Raw genomic sequence first — 23694 nt, 5'->3', positions numbered from 1 at the left:
CTGGAGAACCGCTGGTCAAGGGCACAATAAGGTAAGGCCTGTCGTGAACCCCAGATCAGAAAGGAGTCGGGGGGGAAGCCAACCAGTTGGCGTGTAAAACACGCACAATGTTGTCCCCCGGCTTAAAAAACAGGTTTATGGAGAGGACATGATTTTGAAAGAACGAAAATCCTATGGCTTTTTGCTTTAGACGGCAAGAGAACTGAAAAAAGACATGATCTTTAAAAGTATGAGTTTATTCTCCAGGGTTTTACACACCCACAAATCAGTGCTTTTATTGCAGCTATATCCAGGAGCCAAACACAACGTACAATACGTACTTGTTGTATCATACATGTAACACTTGTAAGAGATAGAATGGAACAGCATGATTTTTAAAGATTAGTTTTCAATGATTCAGTAAGCATATGGAAATTGAGGATAATTACAGAAATCGGTATTGAACTCTAAAATAAAAACATAAATTATATAAAAATAAAAGGGTAAAAAGTGTTTCATTTAAAAACAAAAACAAAAAACAGTGGCTCATCATCTCTCTGTAGTTAGTAACCTAATGAAAACGAAAAGGAGTTAAGTATTATCTTCTCCATATTTAAAACAAAGTGGTTCTGTCCTTTTCACGAACAGCCAGCTGGAAGTCTGAAATGGAAGCCAGGGTTTGGGGTTCTGAACGTCTCAAATATTTTATTGCCCTGTGTTAGCTGATTCTTCTTCGTAACACTAAGAAATTTAAGTTGCTTGGATAGGAAAAACTCAAGAACTGGATGAGCAGTTAAATTAAATGAGATCCAGTGACTGGGACACCGTTACAAATGGCACCAAATCAGGACACACAAAGAGCTTAGTTCGAGGGCAAGCACGTTAAACAAAGACGAAAGAGGGTCATTTGAGAGCTTGACAACAATACATCTGGCCAAATGGCCTAGGTGTTTGCCAAGTACAAGGGTAACGAGTTAGTGAGTTAACGAGAAGCTAGATTCAAATTAGCTCCAATTTGGTTTACAAATGAACAATGCAAAATGATTTCATTTTCTATCCTTTTCATTCAGCAGAAAATTGAAACCATATTCTACTGCTAGTGTGAACTTCTGATGTTCCTGAACTTGCCACCACAGTTTTGGTTAGATTTTTAAAGATGAGTGGTAGCAGATGTTTGTCATCAATGTGACCGATACATAAATTTCCGAAGAACAGACTTGGATTTAATACTGGGTTATTACTCACAATGACTCAGCATAAATAGCAGAGGTCCCTACAATTGTCCCCAGCTCTGGATCACAGAACAGTTTAGTGACCACTAAATGAAAACAAATTATGAAAAAAATGTTATTTCCACAATGCCTTTTGTTCCCCCCTCCCTTCGTTTGGATTTTCAAAAAAGCAGACCTCCTACTTTCTTTACTTTAAATAACCTTCTAACATTGTTTCATTGTTCTGTTTTCCCTGAAATAAATCAAATTTTTTAAAAACTTCCAAAAATTTGCTCATATTAATTGATCTCAGATGTTTCTTTTGACAGTATAACTACTTTTGTTCACTTCTGTAAAAGAAATGTCAATACTGTACGATCTGCTTAGAGGATGGCTGAGTCCTCCTGGATCATTTTTAAAACGTGTTAGGTTGTTATCCAGTGTTCATGTAATGGAAATCAGTTCCTATAGAGTTAATGAATTTGGAACACTAATGATGTCATTAGACCTAGATGTGAAAGCCACGAACCTTATAAAAATGACTTTGCGTGTTAACCTGTGTCAACACGACGTCACTTGATTTTGTTCAGTAACTGGTCAAGACGGGGAACGGAAAGAATCGAGCTACTGTGATCGAAACCAGTTTGACTCAAGGAAAAAAAATTAAGTCTACATTAAGTCTTTAGCCTACCAATCACTCTCTACACTCAGTCTAGAGGCCTTTTGCCACAATACTAAAATACAAATTCTTCACAAATTACAACTCTATCCCAAATGTTCTGATATGCCCTATATTGTTTTATGTTGTTTTTGAAATTCTACTAAATAATTGATAGCTTTACAACAGAATTTCTTTTATTTAAAAAATACTTAAATCCCTATCCCACAAAATGTTCAGAAACACAGGTAACTATAGAAAGTCAATGTGCATATACTGCTTTTATTATAATAATGACGGTTGTTAGCTGAATGAGAACAAATAATAGCTAAAAAGTTTTCAAATGATAGAAAAACACATTTGGGTAAGTTATGACACAAGTTTTTGAGTACGTAGACCATAGAAATAGAAATTTTTTTTTTTTTGCACCAATTGCAAATGCAAAGTTAACGATAAAATCAGGGAAGTGAAAGGTCAAAAGGGGCCTTAAACATAGTCACTATCTTTTAAATTTTAGACAAAGGAGCTGAGAATAGAAAAAAAACCCCAACATATACACCATAACAGTCTTTTTTTTTTTTTTTTTTTTAAATGACTTCCAATTTTAACTCTTTTCTAAAAGCATTAAGGGCACAGAGACCCTATTGTAGATTATGTATCATCTCCTCTTTGGCTATGAGGTGTGTAGTTTTGTTAACAAGAGACATCAGTGAGTTCAGTTTCTGAGACCAGTCATTTAATAAATTATTTGGATCCTTGGGTCTCTGGAAGTTGATAATTCCTGCCAGCCTGTCTACTTTAGCAAAGATGGTCTTGTTAACTACTAGATTCGAAAGAAAAGCTTCTGACTCCTGCAAGAGAGAAAGACAAATTGGATTAAGACAGGATAATTAAAAAAAAAAAAAGCATAATTACAGAAAATAATTTAAGGAAAAATTTAAGGAAAGCATTTTGTCTTTTTTAAAAAAAATGTTTATTTTTGAGAGAGACAGAATGTGAGCGGGGGAGGGGCAGAGACAGAGGGAGACACAGAATCCAAAGCAGGCTTCCTATAATAACGTATTTATTTTACTGCGAGTCTAGGAAATGTCTGCTCTTGGTCTACAATGGTCACCCCCCAGCACATTATGCAGTTAATTTGTTTCCAGAAACAGTGGGTCACTATATATGCCCTGTCACTTGGCAGCTATGTAACTAAGGACAAGGCACTTTACTTCTAAGGACTCTGGTCCTCGTGGTCCAGAAATGTGAGGAGCTGATGAGCCAACCAACGATCAAGCCTTTGACCTCTAACATCCGTGATTCCTCTTTTTTAGCTAAACTGGAAAACGCTATGCGATGACAGAAATGGCTTTTAGCTCACATCACTTCACTCTGTGATGGGTGAACATTCCAGCAACAGGAACTCAGGCCTGAACGTAACATTCTTCTAATATGACCTGGGCCCTCGGCAGGGGGGCTGCAGCAAAGTCTCCGTCACAGTTTACATCTCTATGGTTATTTCTGGGAACCCAGACATATTTATGACAGAAATATAAACCCCAGGCAAACGAATCAATCTAAAACTGCCATATTTAAGAGAAGATTTTAACTAGGACATAATATTAATGTAATTATAAACTTGGTGTTTAGGCTATTCTTTGATCCTCAAGATAGCCTGGAGAAACCTTCTGCCACCTAAGCTTAAAACTAAATAATGAAACAAAACTGATTTTCTCATTTGATTTTTGTAAGTCAGCTGATATTCAAAATGACTGGCTACAAACAGCTCATGCAACATTTACCACTTACATCAACAGACAGATCGAGAAGCTGGGCCATCCTTGTCATTGTTATCCTCGTGTAATACTTGGCCATTATTCTAATATTCTGGGGAGAGAACAGAGGGCATATGAAGGACAGGTAACGGTTGTCGATAAAGCTAACAGCCCATTTGTTTTCATTTCCAGACAGGTTTAGTTAAAATGTCGGATTCAGAGCTTTTGGTTCTCTATAGCCCACCACGGTTCTAAAATTCAACAACAAAGTAAAAAATTTAGGTATTTTGACTTCTGTAGTTATTTGGAAGTTATTCTGAATACTCTCGACAACTTTTTTAAAGCTTATTTATCTATTTATTTATTTAGAGAGAGACAGAGATAGCATAAACATGGAGGCACAGAGAGAGAGGGAAAATCCCCAGCAGCCTTCACACTGTCAGTGCAGGGCCTGATGCGGGGATCAAACTCATGAAACCGTGAGACCATGCATGACCTGAGCCAAAATCAAGAGTCAGATGCTTAAGCGACTGAGCCACCAGTCGCCCCTACTCTCTCCAACTCTCTTTAAATATATATAGTCAAGGGCTGCCTGGGTGGCTCAGTCAGTTGAACATCTGACTCGTGATTTCAGCTCAGGTCATGATGCCAGGGTCGTGGGATCAAGCCCCGCATTGGGCTCTGTGCTGTGTGGAGCCTTCTTGAGATGCTCTTTCTCTCTCTGAACCTCTCCCCTGCTCATGCATGTGCTCACTCACTCTCTAAAATAAAAAAAAAAAATAGAAATCTATTAAAAATACATATATGTGGTCAAAACCTAGGCTTATCTTAACTAAAACAATGGTTAAAAACTATAACGATACTAAACTATTTTTGCTAAATGCAAGAATCTAAAGTTAAACTTTCCTAATTATGACACAGATGTTTAAATGGCTCAGATTAAAAAAGTGATCGAGTATCTCAAAACACCACATTATCATAACTGTTGAAAGGTAACTTGAAATTAAATGTCCCAATTTTCACTGGAAATGGTGCTCAAGTTAGAGACTTCCCTTTATTATTATGTTATTAACAAAACAACAGCATTCACAGGGGAAATGGGGAACAGTGGGAAGAAAAATGAATGGATCTTTGAAGAAGCCGTGTCTTCTCCTGTCTCTGTTAGGGTCCAGGGCCACACCAGCTTCTTAGGAAGCAGGGGAATCATTCTGGACCCCTCTTCCTTCATAACTTTCAATTTAATCAGTGACCAAATTCGATTGATTTTCTTTCTTAAAATATTTCCACCTCATCCATTCTTCTATCCTCAGCTACTGCTTTGGCTGGAGCCCACAGGAGCCCTCGCTTCGTCTTCTCAGTTCCATTGTGGTCTCTCTCCAAACACATTCTCCACGCTTACTGCTAGAGGGCTCTGTGTCAGACATGGGCCTGGCCACCGTCCTCTCGGTTTCCACGACTGGAGTATATACACCTTGTTATGTTCCAGACCCTTACCGTATCTCCGACTTCCTTCCTGGCTGAGCCCTGTTCTTGGAGGCCCTAAGGTTCCCCTGCTGGTCGGTGTCTCCATGCCTTTGCTCAGACTATCCCACCTGCACGCTAACCTGGTTCTCTTCTTATGAATCTTCCCTCCTGTGTCAATTAACCGCGGCTCTTGCCTGACCGTTCTTTCAGGCAGAACCAATCAACTTTCTCCTCATGCTCTACTCCATTCGATATATACTTGTACCCTAATATCTGTAACATTTTTTTAAAGTTTATTTATTTGTATTCTGAGAGAAAGCAAGAGCGTGTGCACGTCCACAAACGGGGGAGGGGCAGAGGGAGAGAGAGAGAATCCCAAGCAGGCTCCACGCTGTCTGCAAAGAGCCCCATGCCGGGTGAACTCACAAACTGCAAGGACATGACCTGAGCCGAAATCAAGGGTCGAACGCTTTACCAACTAAGCCACCCGGGTGCCCCTGTAACGCTTTTATTTATAAATGCATCTTTCCTATGATTTCTTTTTAAGCTTTCTGAAAGCAGGGCCCAAGTCTTCCTTTCCCACATGCCTCAGCACTTTGAACAGTGTCTGGCACACAGAAGGCTCAATAGGATGTTATATGAATGAATGCTGAGCTAATTCAATTTGTAGTGACACCAAGATCAAAGGTCAGGTTTAAGACATGTTACCCATTCTCCAAACCACCAAGCGAGTATCAGACGGAAAACACTCCTTTCACCCACAACTACCCCCCACATTCTTAAGAAATTCCTGCTGGTTTATATGCTGTAAAATTTTGGATTCTCGAGAGGTCCCCACAAAATAAGCATGCTAAAACATCGTTTTCTGAGAAGCCAAAAATGGGGGAATGTGGTGGTGGGGGGAAGAGGGAGTAAGAGGGAGGTGATAAATTCTGATGTGCTTTGGGAAAATATACAATAAACATTTAAATAACAAATTTACATCTCTACTACATTGGGAATAGCCTCCCTACCTCCAAAAAATCCTAAAGCAAAGAACTAAAGACATAACCTCCAAAGAAACACTGGACTATCAAACTTAAAAATCAAAGTTTATGCTCAACTTTACTTCCAGGTTGGCAACTCTGTCATGCCTTTTTTTTTCTTCACTATTTATTTTTTTCGGCCATCTCTATGCCCAACATGGGGCTCGAACGCATGACCCCGAGATCAAGAGTCGCACACTCTTCTGACTGAGCCAGGTGCCCCATCCACCATGCCAGATTCTTACATGTTCAACGACTCTGTTCTTCAGGTCTTTCCACCTTCTTTCACCTTCCTCCGTAGAACCAAACACATCAGTTGCCGGACTCTCGGGAGACCCTTTCCTTAATTCCAGTCCATAGTCTTCAACAAGCGTGGACCAGCGCATCAGCTCCATTGTGGTAAAAAGCTTTAAAAGATCCCTGTAAATTGTATAAAACTTAATATTCCCAATCTGTAAAAATTGTTTTATCTAATATAACAGCAAATGTTTAAAAACTGTCAAAGACTGTACTTATAAAATCTCTACACTCAATGGGGACTCAAAGTTAGGACCCTGAGATCAAGAGTCGCACACTCTTCCGACCGAGCCAGCCAGGAGCCCCTGATTATTATTTATTTTGCCTACTTTACTATCATTTTTTCCATAGTAATTCCGAACGGAGCATTCCCCTACTTAACATTCTATCCCCTATTGCAACGTATTTGCCAATCTCTGGAATAATTAATGTAAACTTACTAATGAGGCAGATAAAAGAAAAAAAACAGCTTTTAAATAAAAGCCCACTGTGCTTATGAAGCGTGTGTCTGTTTCATATAGTATGTACTTCTGAAAATCACGAAGCCCCAAATTACTAAAACTTTATCAAATGGTTAATTAACCAAAAGCTGCTAAAGTGAGCTTGAAATGCAACTTCTACTTGATAAGTGGTTTAGAACGAAGAGTGTAATTTCGAATACAGCGCGAAAACACATTTCGCTATTTTATGAACTCTAGCTTTGTTCGCCAATACAATCTATCAGCAACCAAGTAAGAAGGTGCACACTTAGATTAACCAATTTTCTTTCATGATGGTGTTTTCTGCTACTTTAGCTATAAATGTACTTACTTGTATTTAGGAATTTCTTCTAACTTCTTGTCGCCACTTATTCGGTGAACCAAATCTGACTGTTCATTGTCAAAAGGAGCCAAGATCACATAGAGGACAACACTTTTCAGAGCCTACAAATGTTTTATAACACAATGGATTATATGTAAACTTAGAAACAAAATGGAAACTTTGGCAGGAACTAAAAAAATCACAAGAGAATTGTCTATATTCATGTTTGATATCGTACTCAAGTCTTAGGGAATAAACACCCTATCAAGCTGATCTTTACACAGTGGCTTTCTGTCATAAATTTTTCTGGAGCAATTATGTAAATCCTCGCTAATCTGAATTACTCTCTGGGCTGACACCTTTTTCGGTGACAAATGTATAAAGAAAAAGTTCTTATAACAAGTTAGCAGCACAAATGTGGAATATACCTATCAACTATCTGAAACAGTACTGTGAAATAATTTTCCAAAGTAATGCCAGGTCTTTGCTTGTAACCTTATTAGCAAGTGACCTGCTATACATATTTACTTTCATTTATTTTATTATTTTTAACTTTTAAAAATATTTATTTTTGAGAGAGAGAAAGAGTATGAACAGGGGAGGGTGAGAGAGAGAGGGAGACACAGAACTCAAAGAGGCTCCAGGCTCTGTGCCGTTGGCACCGAACCCGACACGGGGCTCCAACCCACAAGCCTCAAGATCATGACCTGAGCCGAAATTGAATGCTCGAACCCATGAGTCTTGAGATCATGACCTAAGCCGAAGTCGAATGCTGAACTGATTTGAGCCACCCAGGTGCCCCGTATTTTAAGTAATCTCTATACCCAACATGGGGCTTGAGCTCACAACCTCAAGGATCAAGAGTTGCATGCTCTACCGACTGAGCCATCCAGGTGCCGCTATACACAGTTTAAATTGCAAACCTACACTCTTCAAAAGTGACAAAGAACTTAGAGTATCGCCACAATTTGTTTGAATCAGTAAAGATAAACTGAATTGTCAACACACTGAATAGAAAGCAGCACCATACAACTGCTTATGATTACTGAAATTAAACTTATTTTAAAATAAAAAATGCAAATTCTTCCTAATAAGTATCGACGTCCAGTATAAGAATATATTCTTACCTGTTGCCACTTTTCACTTTCTGCCTGTATACAGGGAGTATCATATATTGCTCTGTAGTGCTTACAAATAGACAAATAGGACCCCTCATGTTGATCCAGCTGAATCATTAAGTTATAATATTTCAACTTTAATTTCTGGAAAAAAAAAAAGTTGATAAAATAAATTGGGGCTTATGGTTTTTCCCCCCAAATACTCCTATAGTAAACTTGTAGTTAAGAGACATGCTTACCTCTGTATTTTCTTCCTGGAAAAATTTGGTGTTAATTTTCTTGCTGATGATTTGTGTACGAATGTAATCCTTCACAGCTAGACAGAGCCTCATCTGCTCCAAAATAAACTCCACTCGCTCTTTCTTTTCCATTGATCCGTAGGTTTCCACCTAGCGAAGTCCCCAAATAAGTTTATATTTGTTAATTTTTAAAAACTGCAAAGTTAAATGTATTAAAACATTCACGCCTGTCCAATAACAAGAAACTTCTCGCACACCGACAGAGTACTGATGATGATCTAAAAAGCTGGTTTCCTCCAGGAAATTACAATTTTAAAAAATATATAGTAAATGGCTATTTTTTCTTCTGGTATAAAAAGTTCTGTGAATTTTCACCTATGTAGTTAACAATAGAACTATGTAGTTAACCTATGTAGTTTAACCGCCATCACAATCAAGATACAGAACAGTTCTTTCAGCCCCAAATACTCCCTTGTGCTACCCCTTTACAGTCACGTAGTTCCCCCACTTTGAACCCTCGACAGCCAATGATTCTGAAACAACAGGTCCATTCCTTTTTACGGCCATGAAGTGTTCCACTGTGTGGAGGAACCAGTTTATCCACTCCCCGGCTGAAGGACAGCTGGGCCGTTTCCAACCTGTGCCCATCACTAACAAGGCTACTCTGAACACCAGTGGACAGGTTGAGTGTGAACTTAAGTTTTCATTTCTCTTGGGCACAAGAAGCGAGACTGCTCGGTCGTCTGGCAAGCATACGTTCAGCTTCATAAGAAACTGCCAAACTGCAGACGATGGCCCTTTCTCACGATGGTCTGTGGATGGCACTGTGGCCAGTGCCGATAATGCCAATGGCTCAGCAGATGCCAGGAAAAAAAAAAAAAGAAAAAGAAGGAAACTGCCAAACTGTTTCCCAGAGTGACTGCACCATTTCTCATTCCCATCAGCAACGGGTGAGAGTTCTCATCACTTCGCATCCCTGCCAGCGCTTGGTATTGTATTTTTTTTTTCTGAGCTGTTCTAATACGCGTGTAGGGATATCTCACTGTGGTTTTAATTTGCGTTTTCCTCATGGCTAGTGAGGAAGTTACAATTCTGAACCCAAAATACGATGCCACTTGCAGGCTATTTATATAATAAAAAAATTAAGGAAAAAAAGAGGTTCTAGCCTTTTTATAATTCGGATGACAAGGCTGACATGACTCCAAACGGATGCAGGATGTACAGTTACAGTCAATATGCAACAGATACAACATAGAAAATCAGTTACGTCAAATACTATAAAAACATTTTTAATACTTGGTACACACATATTGCAAATGAATTTATAAAATGTAGAATAACAAAGTAAAATGAAGTAAGGCTATTATTACTAGGTCTGAAAAGGTTTTTATTTCATGGTCTTTGTAATTTTTTTACTAAAGAAAATAAAAACGTATACACTGATGAATGTATGTATGCAAATCCCTAAGGAATGAAACCATCGATGTTCCATCTATGTATGTTCACTCACTCTGCATGTGTCAAGTATTTTGAAGCAAATTTCAGGTAACATCTTATTTATTTCAGTATGTATTTCTAAAAGAGAAGCTGAAAAAAAAGTGATCATACCTAACAATTTCTTAGATCACTAAATATCTAGTCAGTCCTCAATATCTCATTTAATTAAATCAGAATCCAAATAAGGCTTATACTTTGCAAGTGGTAGGTAAGTTTCTTTTAGCCTTGCCATTTATTTATTGACAAAATCAAGCCAATCATCCTACAGTTTCCTGGAGTCTAAATTACACTGATTGCATCCCTGTGGTATCATTTAATAAGCTCCTCTGTCCCCAGTGTATCTTGTAAACTGGTAGTTAAACCTAGAAGCTTTATATAATTGAGGTGATTTTTTCTGGCAAGAATATTTCAGAAGATGTTAAATCGTGGGGCACATAATCCTCCTGGTTGAAAGACAAAACTATGGAGATGGTAGAAAGCTCAGTGGTTGCCAGGGGGTGGGGGAGTGGAGAGAGGGAGGAATAGTTAGAGCATAGAGAATTTTTAGGGCAGTGAACTATTCTGCATGGTACTACACTGATAAACACACGTCATTAGACATTTGTCAAAATCCACAGAATGTACAACATCAAGAGTGAACCTTAAAGCAAACTATAGACTTTGGGTGATCATGTGTTGACACAGGTTCATCAACCGTAACTAACGAACCACTCTGGTTCGAGATGCTGGCAGGAGGGGAAGTGGTGCGTGTGTATGTGTGGGTGTGGGGGGGATGGTGCATCGGGGGCTAGATGGGAACTCTCTGTACTTGCCACTCAGCTTTGTTGTGAACCTAAAACTGCTCCAAAAAATACAGTCTTTTAATTAAAAAGAAGAAAAGAAGTTTGAAGTCAAACAGAACTAGTATGAATCTGAACTCTACCGATTCTTGGCAATGACTTTAGGCACATTACTTAATCCTTTTAAATTTCAGTTTCCTTGGCAGAAAAATGGGGATAGAAATAGTGTCGTGTGTGAACATTAAATAAGATAAAGTGTATAGAGAACTCAAGACATGCTTTAAATTTTTTTTTTTTTTTCAACGTTTATTTATTTTTGGGACAGAGAGAGACAGAGCATGAACGGGGGAGGTGCAGAGAGAGAGGGAGACACAGAATCGGAAACAGGCTCCAGGCTCTGAGCTATCAGCCCAGAGCCCGACGCGGGGCTCGAACTCACAGAACGCGAGATCGTGACCTGGCTGAAGTCGGACGCTTAACCGACTGCGCCACCCAGGCGCCCCAAGACATGCTTTAAAAAAAAGGAACACAGACAACGCAGGGCACACGAGATCCTCTCAGTATTATGGTTCCCCTCCTTTGGCTAAAATGGCACATGACTGAAAAATCAGAATAAGCAATTTAACTTACTGGGGAAACCTTGATGGGCCAAAATTATAAACAAAATTTTGAGTGTAGTTCAGGTACATTTTTTTATTAGGGAGTCTATGGCTTTTCTCAGATTTCTTAGCTCTTTGCTATCTCATTTTAAGATCTCTCCTAAAAATCTGTCCTGAAACATAGCAAATTATGATGCAATTTGTCTTTGTTAAACCAATTTAGTCTAGAAATTGACCAACAATCAAGTATTCATTTAAAACGAAGCTGATGATTAACAGCAAATCCCTAACGCATCAGTAAACAGTACGTGAATTACTGATTTAAGTTCTAAAGAGGATGAAAATGTTAAAATAATAGCACACATCAAGACTGATTCATTGCTTCTAACTTTTCTTCACAACTTTTTTTAGCAGTTTAGTTGGGACCATAATGACATAATTCTCAGGTACTTGAATAACCCCACCCTCCACTGCCCTCACCCTCAACCTTGGTAGTTTTGAAGAAGTGACCAGGTGCCAAAATAAGCTCTGTCTACAAGAAACACTGCCGACCAAATATCAGGATTTTCACATTCTAAATACAACTCCTTACCTGTAACTCTTGTAAAATGGAGGCTGCCTCTTTCACATCACCATTTTGTTCTTTTATGGTTGCTAATGTTTTAGTCAGTCGAGCACGCTCAATTTCAACATAAATCTACAAATATGAGAAATCTGTATTATGAAAATTCTCAGACATGTATTAAAAGTTTTTTAAATGTTTATTTTTTTATTTAAAAAAAAATTTTTTTTTAACGTTTGTTTATTTTTGAGAGAGAGACACAGCATGAACAGGGGAGGGGCAGAGAGAGAGGGAGACACAGAATCGGAAGCAGGCTACAGGCTCTGAGCCATCAGCCCAGAGCCCGACGCGGGGCTCGAACTCGCAGACCGCGAGATTGTGACCTGAGCTGAAGTCGGATGCTTAACCGACGGAGCCACCCAGGCGCCCCTAAATGTTTATTTTTGAGAGTGAGCAAGCACACGAGCAGGGGAGGGGTGGAGAGAGAGACTGAAACGGCGAATCCCAAGTGGGCTCCGTGCTGTCAGTGCAGAGCCTAACGCGGGACTGGAACTCATGAACCATGAGCCAAAATCAAGAGTTGGACACTTAACCAACTGAGCCATCCAGGTGCCGCTAGTTTTGAGAGAGAACAAGCGAGTGAGGCAGAGGGGCAGAGGGAAAGAGAGAAAGTTCAAGCAGGCTCCAAGCACAGGGCAAAGCTAGATGCAGGGCTTGATCCATGACCCTGGGATCTTCACCTGAGTGGGTGAAAACCAAGAGTGGGATGCTCAAGGGGCACCTGCGTGGCTCAGTCAGTTGGGCATCCAACTTTGGCTCAGGTCATGATCTCGCAGTTCATGTGCTGACAGCTCAGGGCCTGGAGCCTGCTTTGGATTCTCTGCCTCCCTCTGTCTCTGCCCCTCTCCTGTTCACGCTCTCTCTCTCTCTCAAAAATAAACAAACACCAAAAAACATTTAAAAAAAAAAAAAAAAAAGTGGGATGCTCAACTGACCAAGCCACTGAGGTGCCCCAAAATGTGTTAAATTTGTGTGTGTGTGTGTGTTAAAATTTTAAAGGTAGAATTGAACTATTATTCAAACCAAGCCTAATAGTATTAGTATTTATCATCCAGTTATGGTGCACTTTATCCTCCATGTACAAATACAGCTGTGTGATTTTACATCTCACAATCACATAATTTTTTAAGAAAATGTTTCTACAAAGCATTATCCATATTTTGTAGCTTTACTTTGAGAACCTAAACATGAAATCCTTGTGTTTAATGAGTAACAGAACCACATGCTACGTTAAATAGCACAGAAAATAGAACAGTGTCTTTAAAAGAATTATTTGAGGGGCGCCTGATTGGCTCAGTCAGTAGAGTATGCCACTCTTGACCTTGGGGTCATAAGTTCAAGCCCCATGTTGGCATAGAGCTGACTTAAAAAAATAATAATAATAAGATAAAAATATCTGATCTTAAGTATTAAAGTTATGAGCATTTTTTGCAGCTACGTAATGTTAGATGATATAATTTCCGACAAATTAAACATAAAAAATAGAACTATAGCCTAATCGGGGCACCTGGGTGGCTCAGTCGGTTGAGTGTCCAACTTCAGCTCAGGTCATGATCTCACGGTTGGTGACTTCGAGCCCTATGTTGGGCCCTGTGTGGACAGCTCAGAGTCTGGAGCCTGCCTCAGATTCTGTGTCTCCCCCTCTCTCTGCCCCTCCCCCGCTCACACTCCATCTCTCTCTGCCTCTGAAAAATGAATAAACCTAACAAAAAAAATTTTTTTTAAAGAACTATAGCCTAATCAAGTCTAGGGAACTAATTTTCATGTTTGGGCTTGCTTGTCCCTTCAGCCTTTGCTTTGCAGTAACCCTTTTTCCCACTCCACCCCCAAAAACCTTAATCTCCAAGAATAACAAACTACTTCCACTTCCCTAAATGTTCCATGTGTTTCTTACTTTGACATATTTGTATAGAATTTCCCCTATGTCTAAACTGCCGTTCCCCCTATGCCCCTACCCCTGTGAATTTCTATTCTTCTTCTTTTTTTTTTTTTTTTAAATTTTTTTTAACATTTATTTATTTTTGAGACAGAGAGAGACAGAGCATGAACGGGGGAGGGGCAGAGAGAGAGGGAGACACAGAATCGGAAACAGGCTCCAGGCTCCGAGCCATGAGCCCAGAGCCTGACGCGGGGCTCGAACTCACGGACCGCGAGATTGTGACCTGAGCTGAAGTCGGACGCTCAACCGACTGAGCCACCCAGGCGCCCCCTTCTTTTTTTTTTAAATAAAGTTTATTTATGTTGAAAGACACAGAGAGCGTACAAGTGGAGGAAGGACAGAGAGAGAAAAAAAAGGAGAGAATTCCAAGCAGGCACCACGCAGAGCCCTTATGTGGGCTTGATCCCACGAACCATGGGGTCGTGACCTGAGCTGAAATCAAGAGTTGGATAGTCAACTGACTCAGTCACCCAGGTGCCCCAAATTTCTATTCGTTTTTTAAAAAAACTTTATTTAAAAAAATAATTTTTTTTAACATTTGTTTTTGAGAGACAAAGAGCACTAGCAAGAGAGGGGCAGAGAGAAAGTGAGACACAGAATCTGAAGCAGGCTCCAGGCTCTGAGCTTGTCAGCACAGAGTCCGACGCGGGGCTCAAACTCACAAAGTGAGAGATCATGACCTGAGCTGAAGTCGGATGCTTACCTGACTGTGCCACCCAGGCGCTCCAAAAACGTTATTTATTTTGAAAAAGAAAGAGAGTGCACACGAGTGTGGGTGGGGCAGACAGAGAAGGGGAGAGAGAGACTCCCACGCAAGTTCCACACTGTCAACACAGAGCCCGACGTGGGGCTTGAACTCACGAACTGTGAAATCACGACCCGAGCTGAAATCAAGAGTTGGGCACGTAACTGAGCCACCCAGGCGCCCCAAATTTCTATTCATTCTTAAAAAGCCAGCTCAGCCATCACACCCTGCCTCTGTGACATGGGAACGGCAGACCCACTGCCACTGTCGAGACACAGCGCAGCGACTATTTTTCTGATGGATCTCTTTGCGGTGGTAAAGAACAGCGTCATGTTCATTCTGGATCTAGCACAACACAGGTGCTCAATAAACATTTACTGAACTGATGGGACAGTCAAACCAAGACCCAAGAAGTTAAACATAAGCTAAAGTTTTGTCCTCAAATCACAAATATCTGTCCAGAAAAAAACATATTTACCTCAGTCACCATTTTATACTTGCCGTTTTTAAAGAAACAAGATTAGGAGAAAAAAAAAAAAGCATCAAAACAAATACAAACAGATTCTGGTAAGACAGTGAAAGTTTTGAAATTAAGTTTACACTGTAAATACTCAATTACTTTATTTGTTTTGAGAGCGAGCGAGCACAAGCAGGGAAGGGGCAGAGAGAGAGGGAGAGACAGGATCCCAAGCAGGCTCTGCACTGTCAGCGCTTGACACAGGGCTTAACTCATGAACCATGAGATCATGACCGAACCGAAATTCAGTCAGATGCTTAACCAAGTAAGCCAACCAGGCACCCCTGTTACTATTAATTCTTAAGTAAACTACACTCATCATGGGGCTGGAACTCAGGACTCCAAGAGTCACAAGCTCTCCCAACTGAGCCAGACATGCACCCCAATACTTTTTATTTGTTTTGAGAGAGCGAGTACATGTGCACGTGAGCTGGGGAGGGGCAGAGAGAGAGGGAGAGAGATAACCCCAAGCAGGCTCCATACTCCCCATGGAGCCTGACGAAGGGCTCCATCTCAGGAATGAGATCATGATCTGAGCTGAAATCAAGAGTCAGATGCTTAACTGAGCCACCCAGGAGCCCCTCTATTAATTTAAATAGTAGAGTAAAACTGTAGCTATCCCAAGCATAGGTTTCTCAAGCAGATCTAGGCCAGGGTGAAGAATTAACTATCTTTAATTATTGCCACATGTAAATATGGAGTAAGATCACTAATTCCCAGAAAAATCTGGATATATCAAGACTGCCACTATTTTAAATATATTCATGTGTAAATTGGGAAGATACTACAAGGAAAAGTACAAAGATAATGGTTGAATCAAGGTGATGACCTATTTTGTCATCTTAAATATATACTGATCTAATGTCTGCATATCTAAATATCTCTGAACACAGATAGGATAGTAATTTCCACTATGAGTTATGCCAATGGAAAACTTACCTTGCCTTCTGTAACCATTCGCAGAGTATCAATTAATCGAAGCTTGATCGGAAGGTCTGTGATTTCCTCGACGTAAGTACAGCACTGTTGAACCATTTTTGCAACAGCCTAAAATGATAAAAACCATTCATAAGCAAGGTTCATTTCTCATACAGTTAAAAATGAAGTATTATGCCCATAACGAAACATAAGGGGCGCCAGGCTGGCTCTGTTCGTAGAGCATGCAACTCTTAATCTGATCTCTGGGTTGTGGATTCGAGTCGGGTGAAGAGGTTACTTAAAAGTAAGGGGCGCCTGGCTGGCTCAGTCAGTGGAGTGTGTAACTCTTGATCTTGGGATTATAGGTTGGAGCCTGATGTTGGGTGTAGAAATTACTTAAAAAAATAAAATCTTGGGGGCACTTGGGTGGCTCAGTTGGTTGTGTCCAACTTCAGCGCAGGTCATGATCTCATGGTTCATGAGCTGGAGCCCCATATCGGGCTTTGCCCTGACAGTGTAGAGCCTTCTTGGGATTTTCTCTCTCTCCTTCCACTCCTCCCTCACTTGCTTGCTCTCCCCAAATAAATAATAAACCTTAAGGAAAAAAAAAAAAAAAGAATAGGTATACTTTCCATTCTGTTAAATAAATACACACACAAATAAATAAAATCTTAAAAAAATAAAAGGGAGGGGGTGCCTGGTGCCTGGCTAGCTCAGTTGGTAGAACATGCAACTTTTTTTTTTTAGGTTTTATTTATTTTTGAGAGAGACAGAGTGAGCAGGGAGGGGCAGAGAGAGAGAGAGGGAGACGCAGAATCTGAAGCAGGCTCCAGGCTCTGAGTTGTCAGCACAAGCCTGACATGGGGCTTCAACTCACAAACCGCGAGATCATGGCCTGACTTGAAGTCAGATGCTTAACAGACTGAGCCACCCAGGTGCCCCTAGAGCATGCAACTCTTAATCTCAAGAGCCATGAGTTCTACCCCCATGTTTGGCATAGAGCTTGCTTAAAAAAAAAAATCATAATGTCTCTGACAGCTAAGATGTACTGAACACCCAGGAATAACGTAAAAAGGTTAGGAAAACCTCAGGTGCAAAGACTTTACCCCTCCCCACTACAAAGAGCGAACATACATGATTACATAAAAGGGGTATTTGACGAGGTCTATTAGAAGGCTTCCTAGCTAGCTTTTTTGGAGCCAAACAAAAAAGCATGGAAGAAGTTGTAACAGACGAAAGGGGGAAAAAGGACAAGAGAAAAGCAGGGGTCACCAGTGGCTATGAACAGCAATGAAGCCACAGCTAGCAGATACTGTGAGTTAAGAAAGAGTCCGTAGCAGAGGCAGAGGGTTTAGCAGCTGCTGCCCCCCCCCCCCGCCCCCCGCCGGGCCTCAGGAGGGCAGAGAAGCCACAATCACCCATACTCCCCTCAATGAAACAGGACATTGAAAGTCACAGCATCCCCTGCCCAGGTTTCTCAGATAATGTAAGTGGGTTGGATACATTTCCTCTAGCTCTAACATTCTAGGTCAGGGGTCAGCAAAACTTCTCTGTACGTTTTAGTAAACATTTACACAGTAAATATTTTAAACTTTGTGGGCCATAGGGTTTCTGCCTCAACTATTCAACTGCCTTTGTAACCTCAGAAGCTGCCAGACAATATATAACAAATGGGTGTGGCTGTGTTCCAAAAACTCTATTTACAAAGCTGACAGGTGGGATTTGGACCGTGGCCTGTAGTTTGCAACCTCTAATATAGACTCTGAACAGCATTATCAGTTATGATAGTCATTGAGAATAATAATTAGGACTCTTTGTCATAAAGAAAATGTTAAACTATATTAAATATATTTTGTTTAAGACAGCAGAAAAGTAAACAGAATATCTTGCTGTCAACTGTACCTCAATCATGCTGGGAAAAAAAAAAAATCCGATTGTATATCTTGCAAAGATTTCCTTAAAAAACAATATTCATGTAGTTCAGGTCAAACTTCTAATTAACTGAAAAAATGGCCATTCAGAGACACAGGAGTTCCAGAAAATAAAGGTTTTATTGTAAAACACAACTCTTTCAGCAAGGGTCTGGGACACTTTGTATCTCAAAACATGATCCTTCTGGGGCGCCTGGGTGGCTCAGTCGGCTAAGCGTCCAACTTCGGCTCAGGTCGTGATCTAGCGGTCTGTGAGTTCCAGTCCCCCGTCAGGCTCTGTGCTGGCAGCTCAGAGCCTGGAGCCCGTTTCAGATTCTGTGTCTCCCTCTCTCTGACCCTCCCCTGTTCATGCTCTGTCTCTCTCTGTCTCAAAAATAAACGTTAAAAAAAAAGTTAAAAAAAAAAAAAACACCAAAAAACCATGATCCTTCCAACACTAATTATAATAATGATTTCTACAAGGGCATACAAATTAGTAATTCTGAAAGCTGTGCAAAAACTACATTAACAGAAATCAGATGGGGTAAAAGAAAAACAAACAAAACAGTTATATCAATATTCTAATGATAAGTGAACATCCTGCTGCTCTCTGAGAAAAACACAAGTCATTAGGTAAGTCATGGTAGGAGTGAGGCTTACCCCCTGGGCTCAAGTGACAGACAGTGAATTAGAAACCATTAATTTTAAGCAATCCAGAAAAGGTTATTTTAAGAAAATCATTACTTTCTAAGTCTGGTAAAGCAGAAAGAAAAGCTTTAGGTAAAAAGTAATTATGGGAAAAGGAAAGAGACATTCTGAGTCCCTAAGCACCTTCCCGAGCTAAGACATAACATTGTTGTCACGGTGAAAAGGGCAGTGCCACTGCAGTCGGGGTCATCCGTCAGCCAGCTGGGAGATGGGCTCACACTCCTCTTTCTCCGGGACGCTCCCCACCCCCCCGCCCCCCGACAAATGTAATCAAAACCCTCTCTTCCTCCTATCAGGTCTCCTAGCACCGCTGACATTGTGTGTCACTTACTGTATACTGCTGGGAGTGTGTGTGTAACTTAAAAAAAGTAAAATAAAAAATAAGTCACCTTTAGGGCACTTGTTAAAGAGGTACTACACTACTATCAGGGATCATATTCTGTACTGAACCAAAGGTGACCTGGCACATTTCTTCACATTCCAAGAGTCTTACATAGAAATGTCAGTTTCTCAATCAGAAAAGGGACAGAGTTAACAGTCCCTCTACTAGTTCTGAAATGCTAGGACTCTAATAAACCTTTAGTTTAGGATACGTGCTTTGTTTGAACGGCATCAGTCCTATACAAAACACATTTTCGTTTAAGCCAGGCTACCTCAAGATGTCTAGGGAAGCAGCGCTTTCCAAATCGTCCCATAGCAAGCAAATCTCAGAAAACCAGAGGAAGGCAATGACTCATCTATGCCAGTCTCTCAACCAACTCTATGATGGTCTCTGAAAGCACAGAACTGAGCAACAAAAGGCATATTTAAAGGAATTTCGCATTCACATGTACTAGATTGCCTCAAATCGATGTGAATTCTTTTTTAAAAAATATTTTAGGTAATCTCTACACCCAACACGGGGCTCGAACTCACGACCCCGAGGTCAAAAGTCGCACGCTCCACTGACTGAGCCAGCCAGGTGTCCCTCTATGTTAATTCTTGACAACAAATTATATGCATGTAAACTTATCTAAAAAAAGAACAACAAATTGTTTTTTGCAAAAAATAATTTAACCTACTCTATCACTAAGTTCACTCTAGCAGTAAACTAATAAAACAAGGGATTTGAGGGGCGCCTGGGTGGCGCAGTCGGTTGAGCGTCCGACTTCAGCCAGGTCACGATCTCGCGGTCCGTGAGTTCGAGCCCCGCATCGGGCTCTGGGCTGATGGCTCAGAGCCTGGAGCCTGTTTCCGATTCTGTGTCTCCCTCTCTCTCTGCCCCTCCCCCGTTCATGCTCTGTCTCTCTCTGTCCCAAAAATAAATAAACGTTGAAAAAAAAAATTAAAAAAAAAAAAAAAAAAAACCAAGGGATTTGAACAAGAACACCCTATTTGTTCTTTGGTTCTACTACTCCGTTTTACAACGTCAATACCTTTATTTGAAAGCAAAAAATAAAAACCCAGAAGCTACTCAGGGAACAATACTTGAAAGATGAGCTATAAATGACAAAAGTGGACTCTTTTGTACAGAGGATCATTTAAATATCTCAAGCGAAAGGGGTGCCGGCCAACTCAGTTCGTAGAACATGGGGCTCTTGATGTTGGGGTCGTGGGTTCAAGCTCCATGTTGGGGATGGAGTTTACTTAAAAAACAAAACAAAACAAAAAAAACCTCAAGCAAAAGAACAGGGAAACAGTAAAATCTAGCTTCCCCAAGACACCAAAAGAAAACATAATCTTTAAACAAAATAAGTAGTCAAAATGTCTGAAAAACTGCCTCAAAATAAGTGAAATATTAATTGTTTAATGAAAGACATGATTAAAAAAATTTTTTTTAACCTTTGTTTATTTTTGAGATACAGACAGGCAGAGTGCGAGCAAGGGAGGGGCAGAGAGAGTGGGAGACACAGGATCCGAAGCAGGCTCCAGGCTCTTGAGCTGTCAGCACAGAGCCCAACGCGGGGCTCGAACCCACAGACCACGAGATCATGACCTGAGCCGAAGCTGGAGGCTTATCTGACTGAGCCACTCAGATGCCCCAAAATACATGATTAAGTAAATGATAGATTATCAGCTTGATGGCTTATAACACAATCACTTAAAATAATAAATATGAAGATAGGGAGCAACACGGAAACAGAACAAAGCTGCACCAACATTCTCGGCACAATTTTGTAAAAATATGCAAATATATGAAAACTAGAAGAAAAAACAACATAAAAGCGGCTGACATGAAAATATGGACAGAATTTTTAAAAACTGTCTAGAATGTTGTAATGCTGATTTAACAGTAATTTAAGACAGATTCACAGAAAGGTTTTCTAAATGTCCTTATTTAAATGCAAATGTGTTTGCTTTATGAGCAGTCACGAACTCACTTGCTTTAACTGGCTCCGTCTTTTTGACAAAAGCATAATATTTTCATTAAGTAAATCCCATTCTTCAGCCTCATAGCACATCTTCACCACTGCAACTAGGATACGGGATGTAGACACCATATCAGAAGCCTGTAAGAATGAAAATATGCTGAGAGTCAACGGAACACTGTTAAAGAAAATCAACGATAATTGAGTTTTCACTATCATCTACTCACGGTGCGGGTCTGTTTCTCCAAAGAGAGAAGGGTTTCAATGACTTCTTGAAGTCTTCCTTCCTAAAACGAAAGATACAAGCGAACAATGAAAACACTACCATCAACACAAAACCAAACAAGAGTCTAAAATGAGAGGTTTCTGACACAAAAAGAAAAAAAATCCATTTTTGAGGAAAAGGTCCATCCCCATTACTATTATTGTTTTGTTTAACCGACTGAGCCACCCAGGTACCCCCTTTGTTTTGTTCCTTTCCATCGTAGTGCTTGCTTTTCCTGTGGACTCCTTAAGTCAGTGGTTTCCAACTTGGGGTCCACAAGCTATTTTTAACATTTCAAATCACCTAAGAGAAACTGAATATAGAACAATAATTTAACACCCGAGAAAAACCTCAAGTCTTTGTTTTGGATTCTAATTATCAACTCAGTGTGGTAATACCAGATTATCTTGTTCTGAATAGACTCTTAATTGGCAGTCACACGTGTCTTTAAAGAGGAAAAATGGGGAAAATGAGTGATTTCTCTATGAAGTCACCATAACAAATACTTTAATACACGAAGTTCTGAGGGGCACCTGAGTGGCTCAGTCAGTTAAGCTTCTAACTCTTGATCTCGGCTCAGGTCACGATCTCACGGTTGGGGAGTTCAAACCCCGTGCTGGGCTTAGCACACTAGCAGCAGAGAGCTTGTTTAGGATTCTCTCTTCTTGCTCCTCCCCCTCTCGCTCTGTCTGTCTGTCTCTCTCTCTCAAAACAAATAAACTTAAAACATGAAGTTTTGAGGAAAAATAAAAAGGATATCTGGTGGTAAAAAGACAAGAAACCCTGGTTTTATTTTTCAATGACTTTTTTTTTTTTTTTTTAAAGTAAGCTGTATGGCCAAAGTGAGGCTTGAACTCACGACCCTGAGATCACGAGTTGCAGGTTCTGCCAACTGAGCCTGCCAGGTGCCACTAATTGTTCAATGCCTTAAAAATAAATCATAACTGGGACACCTGGGTGGCTCAGTCGGTTGAGCGGCCGACTTCGGCTCAGGTCATGATCTCGTGGTCGGTCCGTGAGTTCGAGCCCCGCATCAGGCTCTGTGCTGACAGCGTGGAGCCTGGAGCCTGTTTCAGATTCTGTGTCTCTTTCTCTCTGACCCTCCCCCATTCATGCTCTGTCTCTCTCTGCCTCAAAAATAAATAAACGTTAAAAAAAAATTTAAATAAATAAATTATAACTGTGCTTAAAGGAAATAAAGACCACCTGAGAATATCCATACATGCTATACCAAAGGTCATGCCTTTAAGCAGATACTGATCCAAATGGAATATACCCCTTTTGGTCAACTGATAATGACCTCCATCTCATATGCAAAAACAAAATATTCCCCCTGGGGAGCACATTTGGAAACGGGAGTAACAAAATTCAAATCATATAAACCTAAATGATAATACACCAGGACTAAAATAAGCCATCCTATTAGAAACCACACATTTTAATAAAAACAAAACCAGCCCACAGCAAAAAAAAAATTACAAGTATTTAAGATACTGGTATTAATAACAATGAATGAATCAAAAGTGATGAGGATTTTATTTTGAAATTGTTTTTCTAACTATAAATGAAAAAAAAAATTAAGTTTATTTATTTTGAGAGAGAGAGAGAGAGAGAGAGAGAGTGCGCACGCGTGCCTGTGCAGGACAGCAGGGCAGGGACAGAGAGAGAGAGGTAGAGAGAGAGAATCCCAAGCAGGCTCCGGGCTGTCAGTGCGGGGGGGGGGGGGGGGGGGGGGGGGGCGGCTCCAATTCACGTACTGTGAGATTCAGAACTGAGCCAAAATCAAGAGCTGGATGTTTAACCGATTGAGCCTTTTTTTAAGATTTTATTTTTAGGTAATCTCTACACCCAACATGGGCTCAAACTCACAACCCTGAGATCAAGAGCCATGTGCTCCACCAACTGAGCCAGCCAGGAGCCCCCAGAACTTTTTTTTATTTTAATGACATTCATGGACAGTACATGAGTCCTACTCTTTTACTGATCAAAGAAAGTAATTAAACAGTTTTTGAATTAAGGACTCAAATAATGTTTGGATTTTTCAAAATACTTTCTATATTTTCCAAAATAACGTTTAAACTATGAATTTTCTATGGAGTACAGATTATGTACTGTATGCTCATTGTTTGAATTTTCTTTAACTCTGAAATATATGATTACTGTAATTAAATCTGAAACACCATGACTAGCATTGTAACAATGTTTCCTATGCAAAGGAGAGCATCAGTTCTGAAAACTCTACAGATTCATGTGTACAATAAAGGCTAACTAAATGCCCATCAGAGGAAAAGAACAAAG

At 40.2% G+C, this 23694-nt stretch overlaps 1 protein-coding gene and 1 non-coding gene across 3 annotated transcripts in view; one reads left to right on the top strand and one right to left on the bottom strand.

Annotated features, from left to right (window-relative positions):
- Positions 1–215: 215 nt before the first annotated feature.
- The window catches only part of PSMD12 (proteasome 26S subunit, non-ATPase 12), a 30486-nt gene continuing 7007 nt past the window's right edge, over positions 216–23694 (bottom strand). The window contains exons 2-11 of one of the 2 annotated variants that reach the window (XM_086687787.1): positions 21359–21418; positions 21144–21272; positions 16187–16294; positions 12017–12121; positions 8550–8699; positions 8320–8454; positions 7202–7314; positions 6340–6514; positions 3640–3717; positions 216–2699 (exon numbers count right to left, since the gene is read on the bottom strand). In XM_086687787.1, the coding sequence (XP_086543913.1) occupies positions 2490–2699; positions 3640–3717; positions 6340–6514; positions 7202–7314; positions 8320–8454; positions 8550–8699; positions 12017–12121; positions 16187–16294; positions 21144–21272; positions 21359–21418 (1263 nt within the window). In that variant the 3' untranslated portion in view covers positions 216–2489. Of the gene's footprint in view, positions 2700–3639; positions 3718–6339; positions 6515–7201; positions 7315–8319; positions 8455–8549; positions 8700–12016; positions 12122–16186; positions 16295–21143; positions 21273–21358; positions 21419–23694 lie in introns of those variants that run through there. The other variant, XM_086687788.1, reaches the window with a different exon arrangement.
- On the top strand, positions 9333–9419 carry LOC112864728 (small nucleolar RNA SNORD35). Its single transcript, XR_003223998.1, has one exon. It is a non-coding gene; the product is annotated as a small nucleolar RNA SNORD35 (small nucleolar RNA).

The sequence above is a fragment of the Puma concolor genome, chromosome E1 (genome assembly GCF_028749965.1).
Source record: "Puma concolor isolate L17-30 chromosome E1, mPumCon1.1.hap2, whole genome shotgun sequence".
NCBI lineage: Eukaryota > Metazoa > Chordata > Mammalia > Carnivora > Felidae > Puma > Puma concolor.
The sequence above is the reverse complement of the archived record's forward strand: the minus strand, read 5'-3'. Positions and strand labels throughout refer to the sequence as shown.